We start from the raw sequence: 15,472 nt of genomic DNA, 5'->3' as shown, positions 1-15,472 counted from the left end.
TCCAACCAATTTTTTTTTAACTAAATGATCTTTCTGGATAAGAACCCCTTTTCATTTGGATTTATTTTGCAAGTGTTTTTTGGTTTTCTCTGGATAGATTTCAACAGTTTAAGGGGAAATCTGGTCATTTGAGTAGGATGTTTTCCCTTGGCAGAAGCAGTATTGGCATTTAACTCAAGCGTTTTCAGTTCCCGTTTTTGAACCGAGGCAGAGAATGATGAACTATCTGTGACTTCTGCGGCAGCGTAATGATAAAGCATGGCAGTGTCAACACACACACATGCCTCCATCAATCAATGAAGGCTTTATTTACTAAATATCGCTTGCAAATTGCACAAATGGCCAAATGAAAGGGTAAATTACGAAACGGCAGAGTTAAGCATGTTTGAATTGCATCTGTTTCCTTTATTGTTCAGCTTCAGAAGTCATAAGTGCCATAGAGTCTGTTTATCAGAATGTGCTGGAAATTTGTTAGTAGTCCAAGTTACTGTGCATCATTACAATTGGCTGCTTTCTTTGCATTTTAAAATATGAAAATTGCAATGAACAAATTAATGAAAACGTGCAATTGTTATATTTAGTTAGATTTTTGCTAAAATTATATTCTGCTCTTTTAAAAAAAAATGTTTTTAATTTAATACAGAGTTTTGACTTTTATTATGTAATTCATAAATTATTTTGATGTTTTTTATGTTAATACTTAATAAGATTTTAAAGTGTATGATTCAAGCATTTTTAAAACGAAGGATTAATGAGGGTGATCAAATCTTTTGTTTTCATTTTTTGGGTGTATTAACCCTTTAATAAATGAAATGTTATATAATATGGGTTTGATTTTCAATGCCTACAATACAAAATTCTGCTTAAATCATTGAATTTTTAGCACTCATGGCCTTTTCTCTTTCTCTTACACCAACTGCAGAACGCAGTGCGGCATAACCTTAGTCTTCACAAGTGTTTTGTGCGGGTAGAGAACGTTAAAGGGGCGGTATGGACCGTCGACGAACTAGAGTTCCAAAAGAGAAGGCCGCAAAAGATCAGCGGGTAGGTGTTCAAGCTCCACCCCCGCATAGCTTGGCTGACCAAACCTACGTCTCGTGGCGTAGATTGATGGGCTCCATGTCATTGTCTGTGCTGTGCCGCCCATTGTCCCCCTGCTAGCTTTAGCGTGCATTTCTGTGAGTTATGTGCTGGCTATGTGTGCATCGTAACCCCCCAGTCGCTTGTGCTTATTCATATATCCATTTCATATCTCTGTCTGTCTGTGTCTGTCTGTCTGTGGTGCTGCATCCGTTTCTGCTTGCTTGCTGCCCCTCTCCGCTTTTCCAGGGTGCTGTGCGCACCAATCTGTCCCTGCATAAATGCTTTGTAAGAGTTGAGGATGACTTTGGGTCCTTTTGGACCGTAGACGACGAAGAGTTTAAACGCGGCCGTCACATACAACGAGGTCGTCCCAGGAAGCATGCGGTGGACGAAAGCTTTGATGAGCTTCTTGTACAGTAAGCACCGCCCCCTGCCCTCCTGTCATGACCCTGCATGCTTTGCCTCTGTCATCCTTACTCATGTCTTACGCTTTTGGTGTTTGCTTATATATGAGTGTTGAGTGTATGATGTATTTTAATATGTGATGATAAAATCTGTTTAGATCATATAATATTAGACATTATTGTATAGACGCATAGATAAGCTCTGGTCCAAAACCTTGCGGTCTGCATTGCTGCCTACATAGATAGAAAAAGAGACCTAATGTGTATTTATGATTTTTCACTATAAGCTTGTAAACTACTTTTAGCACTGAATTTGTTGCAGTGCATTCTGGGATTGGTCTCTCATTGAAAGATACATGTAATGCTGTTATACTATTTGGGCTAAATGAGGTTGCTTTGTAGGCAGCATGATAGCTGACACCTATTTAGGAGGCTCCCTAGGTTTTGGAACAGGGCTTTGATGTTACAGAGCTTTTGATTGTTCAGTGGCATGTATTGATTTTGCTATTGGGTTTCATTGGAAATCGGATTGGACTCTAAATACTGACTTCAGTGTAAAATCAATGCGTCCAGTAGACCAATACTGGTGTTAAGCACGCAGGATAGCCTTCATGTTGAGTGACTTAAACTCTCTCAGATCATTAACTGTAAGCTCAGTTTAAGTAAATAAAGCACTGTGTCATTTTATGATGTTTCCAAGCTGAACATGTGTTTATATATTTATCCCTTCAGAACTCCAGCTCTTGTTAAGAACATCCATACCACTTTGGGATATGGTCCCGCCCTTTCTGCAGCTTTCCAGGTAAATCCTGTCCACTCTCAATCTTATCATTCGTAAGATTTTATTCGGTTTGTTTGCTGCTATGATTTGCAGATCATGATGGTATTAAAAGATTAACTCTTTCTCCGCCAGCATTTTTTTTAAAAGTTGCCAGCCAGCGTTAGCATTTTTCATGATATTCACAAAAGTTTAATGCCTTCCAGAAAATGTTCTTCTTTAAGTATATAAACAAATGAAAGAAAAAAAAAGTTTCTACACAAAGTTTCAAAAACACAAAATAATTGCATTTTTGTGAAGCACTTTTGGATCATATTCAGAGCGATCCTCAAAACATATACAGACATACAGCTGTTTGCCCTAGGGCGATACTTCCGGGTTTTATAAGTTGCGAAAGTGCCTGGTGGATAAAAGCGGTATTACGGATTGCAGATGGCCGCATTGGACACGTATACGCAATACAAATGATTTCTTATTCATATTATTAGTCTACCAGGCCATCAGCGCAGCACTGATTCATTCAATTTACAGTACATTAAAAAAATTTGGATAGATGAAGAAAAGTTGCGGATCCACAACTGCAAATAAAGTTTAGAACAAAGTAGGACGATACTTCCCGGTTTTAAAAGTTGCGAAAGAGCCTGGTGGATAAAAGCGGTATTACGGATTGCCGGAAACACTCGTCATTTGCAGGAAGCGTTTTCTTTTAATTGACGAGTTAAGTAACTTGGTATAGGTTGTAATTACGTTTATGTACACTATTAATGTTGACTGTCTGATTTAGTTGGTATAATTTTGTTGAAGAACGGCTACAAAACTTTTAAAGGCCGGGGTATACCTTTTTTCTGCGTACGGCTCGCGCACACAGTTCCGCTTATACTTTTCAAGTATACTCCTCGTGGATGGCCACGTTGGACACGTATATGCAATAAAAATGATTTCTTATTCAAATTATTAGTCTACCAGGCCATCAGCGGAGCACTGATTCGTTCAATTTACAGTACATTAAAGAAATTTGGATAGATGAAGAAAAGTTGGGGATCCACAACTGCAAATAAAGTTTAGAACAAAGTAGGACGATACTTCCCGGTTTTATAAGTTGCCTGGTGGATAAAAGCGGTATTACGGTTTGCCGGAAACACTCGTCATTGGCAGGAAGCGTTTTCTTTTAATTGATGAGTTAAGTAACTTGGTATAGGTTGTAATTACGTTTATGTACACAATTAATGTTGACTGTCTGATTTAGTTGGTATAATTTTGTTGAAGAACGGCTACAAAACTTTTAAAGGCCGGGGTATACCTTTTTTCTGCGTACGGCTCGCGCACACACAGGTCCGCTTATACTTTTCAAGTATACTCCTCGCGGCTACACGCGGATGGCAGCGTTGGACACGTATACGCAATAAAAATGATTTCTTATTCAAATTATTAGTCTACCAGGTCATCAGCACAGCACTGATTTGCGAAATTTACAGTACATTAAAAAAATTAGGATAGATGAAGAAAAGTTGCAGATCCATCACTGCAAATAAAGTTTAGAACAAACAAGAAGAAAACAAAACAGAAATCAAACATTATGGTGACTTAAGTGCTCCCCAGCTTTCTGTTCTTGGAAAAAGTGAAAATAAATGAAGAAAAGACGATGGTGTGTGCGCAAGTGCTGTCTATTGCCTTTGTGTAATTGTTTGTAGTGTAGTGTCCTGTCTTAACATTGTCGACGCGGACTGTCCACGCGGTCTCAAATTTTGGGCAGCACGCGGATGGTGCGCACGGACTGCTGCTGACCCTCCTGATGACGAAAATGACGTCATGCGGATAGCACGCATACGCAGGTGTCCCTAATATACCTTCGGCTTAAGGGTCAGGCTTATTTGACACAACTATATATCCCATAATCCTCTGTGGCAGCCGAGAATGTTAAATTATCTAAAGCGTCAGTAATTCATCTACAAAATTACACATCATGACATAATACGACATTTTTAAAGCTAAAGAAGACCTAAAGGTACTAAAGGCCGGTTTTGGGTGAGCCTAAGTATCGCTCCATTATAAAGATGCATGTTGTGTTTACCTTTCCTCCATTCTTTACCTACTTTTTAGGCTTCGATGGCAGAGAACAACATACCTCTATACACTACCGCTTCCATCGGAAGTCCCACTCTTAACTCGCTTGCCAGCGTCATCCGAGAGGAAATGAATGGGGCCATGGACCACGGGAACAGCAACGGTAGTGACAGCAGCCCTGGACGCTCGCCCCTGCCAACTATGTGAGTGGCTCGCATCCCACCTTCATATAATGTGTGTGAGAGTGTGCGTATGCGTAACCGAGATAAGGGAGACGTCCAGGCATCATTAGGGTGCGGGACAGCGCTCATACAATTTTTTTACAAGGTCACATGTTTTAGAATTGTTTTCACTGTAGGGTTTGATGCATAAATATTATATAGATAATTACAGAGGAAGTACGAATTGTAAATTGTGCTTGAGACACGGACAAAGTCTTTAAAAAAGGAAGCCCCACCTTTGGAAGGTTTCTGTGCTTTTCGTAAAGAAAATGGTGTCTTTTGGTGTTATTTCAAGGAGAAGTTTATAAACCGGCTTTTATTATGGGTCAATAGTGTGTGGCACGCTGTGCCGAGTTCCTCCCTAATTATTGCCTAAATATTTACAGAAGTCGTGAATAGAAGATGACAGAGCTGCGCCCAAACAGGACTCGCAGCACGTCCACAAAACGTTCGGGCTAAAACATTTAAAGGGGGGTGGTGGGCCGTAATTAAACCAGACAAAAAGCTCCAATATTTCCATGTAGCTGAGCTGCGGTCGGGTTTGGAAACCACAGCTCCCCATACACTTGTTGTACGGGAGGGACCGCCGCGTTGTTTGAAGCTTAAAATAATACGCCACAGACGACATGGCTTCCAGATGTTGGAGGATAAAGTGGTGATTTGTTGCCCGGCGAGATTTATTACAGTCTCTGTGAAATATCAGCAAAATCGTTTTCGAGAGAAAACGGCAGGATAATGAACTCATGAAGATGTGGGTTGGAGAAGTGCTAATGGTAGGTAACATTGCTGCAGGTCTGCCCAATCAGCAGGATATAGAGAAACAGGATGGCGGTTGTTTGCTCTAAGGCTGCCTGCCTCTCATCTCTCCAGGCATCCGCTAGTATTGCCCAAACATGAGCTGTATGACGAGTAAAAAAGAATGGGAATTCACAAGGGACAAGGTGAATATGAGATAGATGGATATCTGGGTCACAACTCAACCATATTGTGAGCATTAATGTGGATATAGTATGCAAAGTGCCATTATTATATCGTTTTTTTATCAAATTATTCAAATAACTGAAAAATATACAGTACTGTGCAAAAGTCTTAGGCCACCATGCCAGAATTAGATTAGTTGTTTTTGCAATGTTATAATGATCATACAAAACTATTTCTCTTTAATAGAATACATCCAGAAAATACAAGAAGTGTGTATATAGTATTAAAAACTGTATAAAAGGTTTTAGGGCAAACTCCCCATTCCACTTGAGCAATAGCAGGAAACTGCAGGATCTCTTAAAACTAAATAAAATGAAATCCTAATTTCTAATTTCTTTTTACTTCATCCTGCTCAAAAACGCTCAAGATGTGTTTAGTGCCAAGAGAGGTCACACTAAACACTGACGATGCCTAAAGAAGACATTGAGTCCTAAAAAGAAATCGTACAAATTTTCTGTTTGTATCTTACGGAGCCCCTAAGGGGACATGGAGGAAAAACTAAATAAAGTTTTGAATGCGCACGTGAAACTATCGTGTGATCACGTGAAACTTTCACATGCGCACGTGAAACTATCGCATGCGCACGTGAAGCTACCGCGTTTAGTTTTGCGTTCTCACATTAAACTTTCATGTGCGCACCTGAAACTTTCATTTTCACATGCGTGTGCGAAAGCTTCACGTGAGCACGCGGAATTTAACAAAAAACTAATTCTGCACATGAAGGTTTCGCGTGAGCACATGAAACTAAACGAAACTTAAAATATTTTTTTACTCCAATGTCACGTTAGGGGCTCGTTAGCTTCTTAATAAAATAGATTGAAAAATAAATATGGATGGACATTAAAACTTCTAAAACAACAAGTATGGTGGTGGTGGCCTAAGACTTTTGCACAGTACTGTATTCTTGGTGTCAGAATGTCAACTTAGTATTGTAAGATCTATTGCTTCAAAGCAGCTTTACTAGAAAGACAAAGAAAAAACAAAGGAAAACGTATGTATATATGTGTGTGTATATTAGAGATGCACCGATATATCGGCCAATAATCAGTATCGGTCTATAAAAGCAATTTTACATGTTTAAGACAGCCGATAGTCGTGGCCAATATATGTCAATCATAAGAGAACAGGAAAATGCAAAGAAACATCACTAGTTTAATGTTTAATATTAATGGTCATTATATAAATTAAAAACATTCAAAAAATGTAATCTTCAGAATTTTGTTAATGCAAGTTAATATACCAGCAAAATATCGGTAATTGGTAAATCAGTCTGAATAATCATCTATCAGTGGAAACATTTTATATAATATATGTATAATAGAATAAATAGTAGTATTGCACATTTTATTGTCCTCATAAATAAATTATGATCTATTAAAATATGTACTTATTTGATATACAGTACTGTGCAAAAGTCTTACGCCACCACCACCAGACTTGTTTTTTTTTTGGAAGTTTTAATGTCCATCCATATTTATTTTTCAATCTATTTTATTAAGATACAAACAGAAAATACAGGAAATATATATAAAAAAAACATTAATTTTCAGACTAAATGTCTTCTTCAGGCCTCTCTTGGCACTAAACACATCTTGAGCGTTTTTGGGCAGAATGAAGTAAAAAGACTAATTTCTTTAAAATTATAAATTAGGATTTAATTTAATTTAGGTTTAAGAGATCCTGCAGTTTCCTGCTATTGCTCAAGTTGAAGGGGAGTTTACACTAAAAACTTGACATATCAGTTTACAGTTTTTAATACTATATGCACATTTCCTGTATTGTCTGGATGTATTCTATTAAAGAGACTGAGAAACAATTATATATGATCACTATAACATTGCAAAAACAACAAATCTAATTCTGGCATGGGGGCCTAAAACGTTTGCACAGTACTGTATATACTTTGTCTTCAACTTTTAAACATTTAGTCAATTAATATGATCAATAACAGCAATCATATTAAACTTAACATGCCTTTCCATCTAACAAAAAAAGAAGAATGTAATAAAAGCAGGAGTCTGACTTTATAAAAGGATTAATATACAAGTAGTTTGATATTACATAAAGAATGAATACCATAAACAGCAGTGTAGAAGTTTGTGGCAACATCATCAAAATGTCTTTCTAATAAAACATAGCTGCTTTTTGGTTATAAATGAAAATTCAAATGAAGCAAACAAATGTTAAAACCTATTCAAAACATAAACCTTTAAACACACAGCCCCTGTAGACTCAATTTATGAGTTTGTTTAAGCTGTATAATTAAATGTTAACTATCAAAATGATTGCATGGTATTGTCAATCCATCTATGTTATTATATCCGTCTTAACATGATACAAGATACAACAGGCTTGTAATTATGAAGTAAACGCTTTACATTATCATAGTGCAACTGTTATATACTGGCATCATTTTTTATGTCTTTGTTGCACACAACTGAAACGGTCATGTATAGGGCTACTTAAATCTCAGTCCTAATTACAATAAAGACTAAAGCAGAATGAAGCTCAGTAGCATATTAATAAAAATTCCATGTTTGCCCTCCAGCAAGAGATTGAGAACCGGAGGCCAAGGGACGTGTGGGGATGCTTTGATCTGAAACCAATAAAATGGGATGAATTTTCTTATTCAGGCATACATACGATAACTCATTAGCATGCTTTCTTAACAATCGTAGCTTTAAAAAGCATTGATATTTGCACTTAAGATCAGTTGTGGTTAACAATTAATTTGCCAAGCAATCCTATAGACTAATTTTGCTGAAAGTAAGTACTTGTAATGTTTGTCCTTTTATTCGTTTCTTTTTGTCCTTTCTCTTCCCTGTTTGCTCATTGGCGCTCTATTCCTACCATGTTTCTGTAATGAGAAATTTGGCAGATCTCATCTCTGCGGACAATCCTTTGCCCAGACTGCAGGCCGGTGGTTCATATGTATTGCCTTGTTTACAACTGACAGCGTTATTATTCTTGTAAGGGCCCTGTTTCTTATCACAGCCGTTTGTGTTGGGCCCCGTCATCACCCCTCCTCCCCTTTCCCTCTCGTCTCGCACACCTCCTTTTCTTTTCCTTATTGACACCTCGGTTAGAAGTTGCATTAATTGTGCATGTATTTAAAGCGTACGCACCGTCGTCTGGTCACCGCGTTGCAAGGTTTTTTTCACGCACTTGAAGTTGATTAATGACGGAAGCTCACGCGGGGTCGTCCTCCGGGGAGCCGCCTCACAGGTTGTGCATGTTAACGAGCGAGAAGTGTAGCGCGCCGAGCGGCGCTGATCCGACGCCACCGGGAATCTGACGGCTCGTTCGCCTGCCACCGCTCGCTGTGGTCCATTCTCTCGTCGCCACGTCGCACTTTGTTAATCTAACTCATTCATCAATTCAAAGTGAAAACACTGTCGTCAGACCAGCTGTGAAAATAAAGCCGGCAGGTATACCGGTGTTGGAAGCTGGAAAGGGAAGTGGAGTTATCTGACGTGCCGTTGTGTCACTGCTGTTAGAATTACATTATAAAGAGAGACAAAATGGACACTAAATTGCATGAAATATTGTGAGACAAGTAATTGTGTTAAATTGTAATGATACCTTAGAGTTCATTTAAGTAGCCAGTACAAATATGAGTATTAAATTGTGAAATTTCATGATTGTCAATAGTAATTTTTATAACACAACAAAACGCATGTACAGTTTTTATAAAGGAAATGTAAATTTAACATGGCAGTGGCCTTAAAGTGTTAATTTATTAAAGTCTTTAGTACATTATTAAATATAATTCATAATTAATAATTAATAACAACTGATTTGATGCTGCTAGAATTTAATTAAAATGCAGCAGCACATTAACCTCCTAAGATCAAATTTTTTTGTTGTTTGCACCATAGTACTTAATTCTGTATAACTGGAACCAGTTGTATACAAACATGGACAATTACACTGCTTCATGTTCAAAGAAAAATATTTAGTTATTATATATATATTGGTTTTTCTTAACCCCAAAATAGCTGGTGGAAATCTGAAAAAAGACAAACCAAAGCTCGGGTCTTGGGAGGTTAAGTAAATATCCATTTTTTTGTTTAATTGTTTAAAAAAACTTTAAAAATTATTAAAGTATGAGAAGTTATTTATATACTCTAGATACATTTAAAATATATCTTTATAACAACATGTTATGTGTGATATTTCATACTTAAAATGTTTGTATATGTGACCCAGGACCACAAAACGAGTCAAAATGGTCACTTTATTGAAATTGAGATTTATACATCATCTGAAAGCTGAATAAATAGGCTTTTTACTGATGTATGGTTTAAGATGGGACAATATTTGGCTGAGATACAACTATTTGAAAATCTGAGGGTGCAAAAAATCAAAATATTGCGAAAAACGAAAGATGTTCAAATGAAGTTATAAGCAACTGCATCCACTCACAAAAATAAAGTTTTGATTTTTGATATTTAGAAATTTACATAATATCCTAATGATTTTTGCCATAAAAACAACAATTTTGACCCATACAATATATTTTTCCCTTTCTTTCTGAGGTCTCAACATAAGATGCATTTGCTGCTTTTTATATTTAAGTTATCAGTTTCAAAAACATTTCTTAAATAAAATTTTAGTTTTCTAATGAAAGAAATTAATATGTTAGCAAATAATATTTTTGTTTACAAAAGAAATTTTAAACATTTACACCTAAACCTTGTTTCCTAACTTTTTACCTTTTTTATACAGTACTGTGCCTAGAATTTAAATAAAATGCAGCAGCACATTGAGTAAATATCTTTTTTTTTTGTTTAATTGCTACAAAAACGTAAAAAATTATTAAAGTATGAGAAGTTATTTATATACTCTAGATGCATTTAAAAATATATATCTTTATAACATGTTATGTGTAATATTACATACTTCAAATGTTTCTATATGCGACCCAGGACCATAAAACCAGTCAAAGGGTCACTTTATTGAAATTGAGATATATACATCATCTGAAAGCTGAATAAATAGGCTTTTTACTGATTTAAGATGGGACAATATTCAGCCGAAAATCTGGAATCTGAGGGTGCAAAGAATCAAAATTTTGAGAAAATCACTTTTAGAGTTGTCCAAATAAAGTTGTATGCAACTGCATCCACTAACAAAAATAATGTTTTGATATATTTACGGTTGGAAATTTACAAAATATCTTCATGGAACATAATCTTTACATAATATCCTAATGATTTTTGGCATAAAATTTATTTTTTAACTATACAATATTTTTTTTCTTTCTGAGGTCTCAACATAAGATGCATTTGCTGCTTTTTTATATTTAAGTTATCAGTTTCAAAAACATTTCTTAAATAAAATTTTAGTTTTCTAATCAAAGAAATATGTTAGCAAAATTATATTTTTGTCTACAAAAGAAATTTTAAACATTTAAACCTAAAGATTTTTGTTTCTTAACTTTTTACCATTTTTTATACAGTACTTGTCAAAAGTCTTAGGCCAGCATGCCACAATTAGATATGTTGTTTTTGCAATGTAATAGTGATCATATATAATTGTTTCTCAGTCTCTTTAATAGAATACATCCAGAAAATACAGGAAATGTGTATGTAGTATTAAAAACTGTATAAAATGTAAACTGATGTGTCAAGTTTTTAGTTCAAACTCCCCTTCAACTTAACTAAAGTTTAACTAAATCCTAATTTTAAAGAAATTAATATTTTACTTCATTCTGAGAAAAGATGTCCTGAACATTTCATTTAAAAAAAAAAATGTGTACATATTTCCTGTATTTTCTGTTTGTATCTTAATAAAATAGATTGAAAAATAAATATGGATGGACATTAAAACTTTACAACAACATTAAAATAACAAGTCTGGTGGTGCTGGCTCAAGACTTTTGCACAGTACTGTATATGGCCATACCTGATTTTGCAAATGAACCTATCGTAGCCCAGTTACAATTTCACGATAAAGTGTTTGCCAAGCTTAGTAGACTTTTGGATGCTTTTGCATATTTGTGCAGGAAAAATAGTGAAACATTTCCCGATTAATTTTTTTTAGGCATCATATCAGCGTTAAAGAAGAGCCACTGGACCCGGAGGAACACGAAGGTCCCCTTTCCCTCGTGACGACAGCCAATCACAGTCCAGACTTTGATCACCACAGAGATTACGAGGACGACCACGGGCACGAGGACATGCTGTAAGCCTGGTTTCTCCCGACGAGGCCAAACTAACTGCGGTCACCTGCGAGATATAGCAAGCCCAAGACTGAATTCACAGTACTCTTGTTGACAGCTATTCAAATGTTACTCTTAGTGCCATTTAAATACGTGATAAGAAAAATCGAATCCGTTTGGAAGTATTTTTGATTTGTTTCTACTTTTCGGTTAAGAGACTCAAGAGCGTAAATTTCTACTCGTCACTCGATGAAGAGACGTTTGGTACTGGGGGCCTGCTTCTACTTCCTTTTGGCATAGTGTCACCGAGACCAGAGCGGACATTGAAACGCAGCTGAGAAAGACTGGCTCATCGCCCTCTGAGTCTTAATAAACACTGATCAGAACTGTAAAGCACACACACACACAAATCAATAGCGCTTGGAGCGTGCCACTCACATGGTGTGCGTGTATGTATGTGACTTTAAATCATTGCCTTCAGACCTTCTTAAAGGGATAGTTCACCCAAAAATGAAAATCATTCACCCTCTTCTTGTTTCAAATTTGTTACTTTTGAAATTGTTTAATAAAAATCCCGACATATCCTTGGCTTATTGCTGCGTTCACACCAGGCGCAGTAGAGGCGTCAAGCGCGAGTGATTTCAATGTTAAGTCAATGTGAAGATGCGTTGATGCACGTCTGGAGGTCTCGCGGCGCAAATGAGAGCATTTAGCGCGGTAGACGCGATTCCACCTCATTCGTGCGTCTAGTTCGCGCGAATTAAGCGTTGCCGCGGGAAATGCGCGAGTTGAAAAATTTTAACTTTGGCGGAAAAACGCACAATCAGGACCTTGCTCTAGTAGTTGCGTGATTACAGGAAGCGAGAAGCCCCTCCCATGATGCGAATTTCCGCGTGAATGTCTCGATGACTAGAATTTCACACGTGAATGAAGCGAGTAAACTCTAAATGTTAAAGCGAGTTTGACACCTCAAACGCGACTGGTGTGAACCCACAAGAGAAGTTCGCGATTTATAATTAGAATTGTTTAATAAAACTGATATGGGTTTTGAATGCAAGAGGGTGCGCAAAATTTCGTTTTTGGATAAACTCTTTCTTTAAGTTTGTTTCCGTCACAGCTGGAAAATGTCTTGAGGGTTCCTGAGCAAATAATTTAAACATAGTGTCCTTTCATTACTCTGTGCTGTTAGCTATATATCCTTTTTTTTTTTTTTTGGGTTTGTTTGTTTTGGTAACTGATCAGACCTCATGAATAATAATGTGGAGTTATGGTGTGCTTAGCACTGGATGAATGTGTCAGGCTTCTTTCGTCATGCTATCTTTTCCTTGAAAATTGAAACGGAATGTCGCATTACCGTGTAGTATTTTTCTGTCATTTGTTCCCAGCGTTTCGGATCGCCACTCCGCAGTCACATCGCCCTTGTGTGCGAACACACACTTTCTCATTCATGACGATTCTCTGCAAATGCACTATTCGTAATGAAGGCTCTCTCTCTCTCTCCACGCACCGATGAAGTTTAATTTTCCTATGGAATGAATGACAGAGAAATCAACGCAGGTTTATCATAAAAAAATTATAATTTCAAAAATCCCCCTTCGTGGTGATGCATGTTAGCGTCAACCGAATTGCAAGCATCTATATTAAAAAAAGAAAGCATCATTGATAATTGTTAGTCATCAAGCTATTTGTGATTTTGTTGGCGTAAACTGTCTTTGCATTCCCTTTAGTTTTTTTTTACCACATCACGACTGGTTCGTCCTCTCTGTTATTAGGCATTATTAATAATTACACACAAGATAAAATGTTAAAGGGATTATTTACAGCCACGACCGCTGAGCATTACAACATAAGGGCAGCCCACTATAACCGTTCACTTCATGTTGTTTCCGACTGGATGTTCTTGAAACTTGGGAACAACTCGGAATTGCTGCCTGCTAGTTTAGAGACAGGCAAAATTTTTGGACTGCGCAGAGATTAGAAAAGTATAGATTAGACTTTTTTTTAAGATTGCAACCAACCACTTTTTTGTTCTTATTTATTACTTCCAGTGTTTATTGTCTTTTTATTTTGTCTGTGACTACCAAAGATACTACAAGTTGATATATTCTGTGTTCATGCAATAGTTTAACATAAAGGCCAAATATCTTTAGTATTCCCCACACTGGCTAAATGCAAAAAGATGTTTCAAACTGTATTATAGTGAATGAATCGGTGAAAAAAGCCAAAGGGGTGTTCGACGGGCAGCTGTCTTTGCCCATGACCAAAATAGGAGAGACCAACAGACGACCAAATCAAAGCGATGTTGTCTTTGGGCCAATGAAAAGGAAAAAGGGAGTGTTCTATCTGAAAATGATGATGATGGTTATGAAGAAAGAGTTTAGGACTGTGTTCACGGGATATTTAAATCCAGAAAGGGGAAAGCATTTGCATAACACAATGTGAACAGATTTCAAACTGGACCACACAATAATAGACACATGTTGTTTTTTTTATGTTGCCATTTAAGATTGTATGCCACTTATCTTGTAAATCCACAACGGGATGTCCTTTGTTATCCTTGGCAATGCTCTATGATTGTGATTTAGTGTCTGTCAACTTATTACTTTTTTATATTAAAAAACACTCCTGTCAACCAATAAGCTGGGTACAAGGTACTTTAATGGTAGTTAATACTACATGTAAATTTATCCAATCGTTTTTCTTACTGATGAAAAGGGCAATCTGTGGTTCACCCAAATGCATCAAACATGCCTGCAAAGGACAGTGGGATACGATTCAAGCTTGGATGGATTGCCGTCTCTGATTGGTTAATTGTTATTCTTGAGCAGGACGACGAGACCACTCACCGCATGTGTAGCTCGGCATTACTGAAGAAATACAGCATGAGAAACTGTTAGTACGCATACCTCAGTTCAATCCTTATAGGGAATGAGTAAATAAATAATATAACATTTCACTCAGTTGCACTTAGTTGTACGTCTTGCATGTTTAGTCTAAAACTGTAGCAAACTATTTTAAGAAAAAGATTTTTAAAAATATATAAAAATCAGAGCTTGGTAATCATTGGGGGGTCTCTTTGTGTGTGTGTTTTTTTTTTAAGCAAATCCAAACCTCAGGATTTTTTATTGTTGAAAACTCCACTTAGCTTGCTTCAATGTTCATTTTTTTTACTTCCTCTCCGGTAAACTGCTTCCAAGACTGCTGTTTTTAGCTTTTGTTAAAGTATAGGTTGTACATACACCATTTTATAGCTTTCCTGTCCTCATTTTCTGATTCTTTAATACTGTTTGTATCACCATGTTTGCTTTATCACAACTGCTTTGTATTTACTATTAAAAAAACGACGATAAAACAAACCGAAATGAGCTACTGCTGTATGTATTCCAATAGCGCACTGTGCTGCAAATGTAATTGAGTTGGTAATCCTTGCTTGTCTGGGGAAAAAGTGAAATTCGCAGACATCTGTGAGCGAGAGGGGAGGGAATGGATCTGGGGATAATCCGTCAGTTTTTTGGATTCTTAAAAACTGTAAAATAGAAAACAGATTTGTCTCTGTTATCATTGACCTAAGCAGGGTTTTTTTACAGCTTGTTACATCCCCGTCCTTGTGTTAACTAAGCTGTTTTAATACTTCTTTCAAACTGATCCTGCTTTTTTGCTATTTATAAAGGCAGGTGTATTTCCTATTTCAGATTTTTTTTAAGCTTTAAGGACTAAATGAAGATTAAAATGAAATGTATGAACTATGAACATATCAAAATATTGGAGTTTACTGTTT

General features: G+C 36.6%; 1 protein-coding gene across 10 annotated transcripts in view; it reads left to right on the top strand.

Annotated features, from left to right (window-relative positions):
• Window positions 1–14,932, top strand: part of foxp1b (forkhead box P1b) — a 246,457-nt gene extending 231,525 nt beyond the window's left edge. For 9 of the 10 annotated variants that reach the window (XM_055212476.2, XM_055212472.2, XM_055212473.2 and 6 more), the window contains 4 exons: window positions 923–1,044; window positions 2,220–2,289; window positions 4,366–4,532; window positions 11,577–14,932. In XM_055212476.2, coding sequence (XP_055068451.1) covers window positions 923–1,044; window positions 2,220–2,289; window positions 4,366–4,532; window positions 11,577–11,721 — 504 coding nt within the window. In that variant the 3' untranslated portion in view covers window positions 11,722–14,932. Of the gene's footprint in view, window positions 1–922; window positions 1,045–2,219; window positions 2,290–4,365; window positions 4,533–11,576 lie in introns of those variants that run through there. The other variant, XR_008646236.2, reaches the window with a different exon arrangement.
• The last annotated feature ends 540 nt before the right edge of the window (window positions 14,933–15,472 follow it).

This window comes from Misgurnus anguillicaudatus, chromosome 8 (assembly GCF_027580225.2).
Source record: "Misgurnus anguillicaudatus chromosome 8, ASM2758022v2, whole genome shotgun sequence".
Lineage (NCBI taxonomy): Eukaryota > Metazoa > Chordata > Actinopteri > Cypriniformes > Cobitidae > Misgurnus > Misgurnus anguillicaudatus.
The sequence above is the reverse complement of the archived record's forward strand: the minus strand, read 5'-3'. Positions and strand labels throughout refer to the sequence as shown.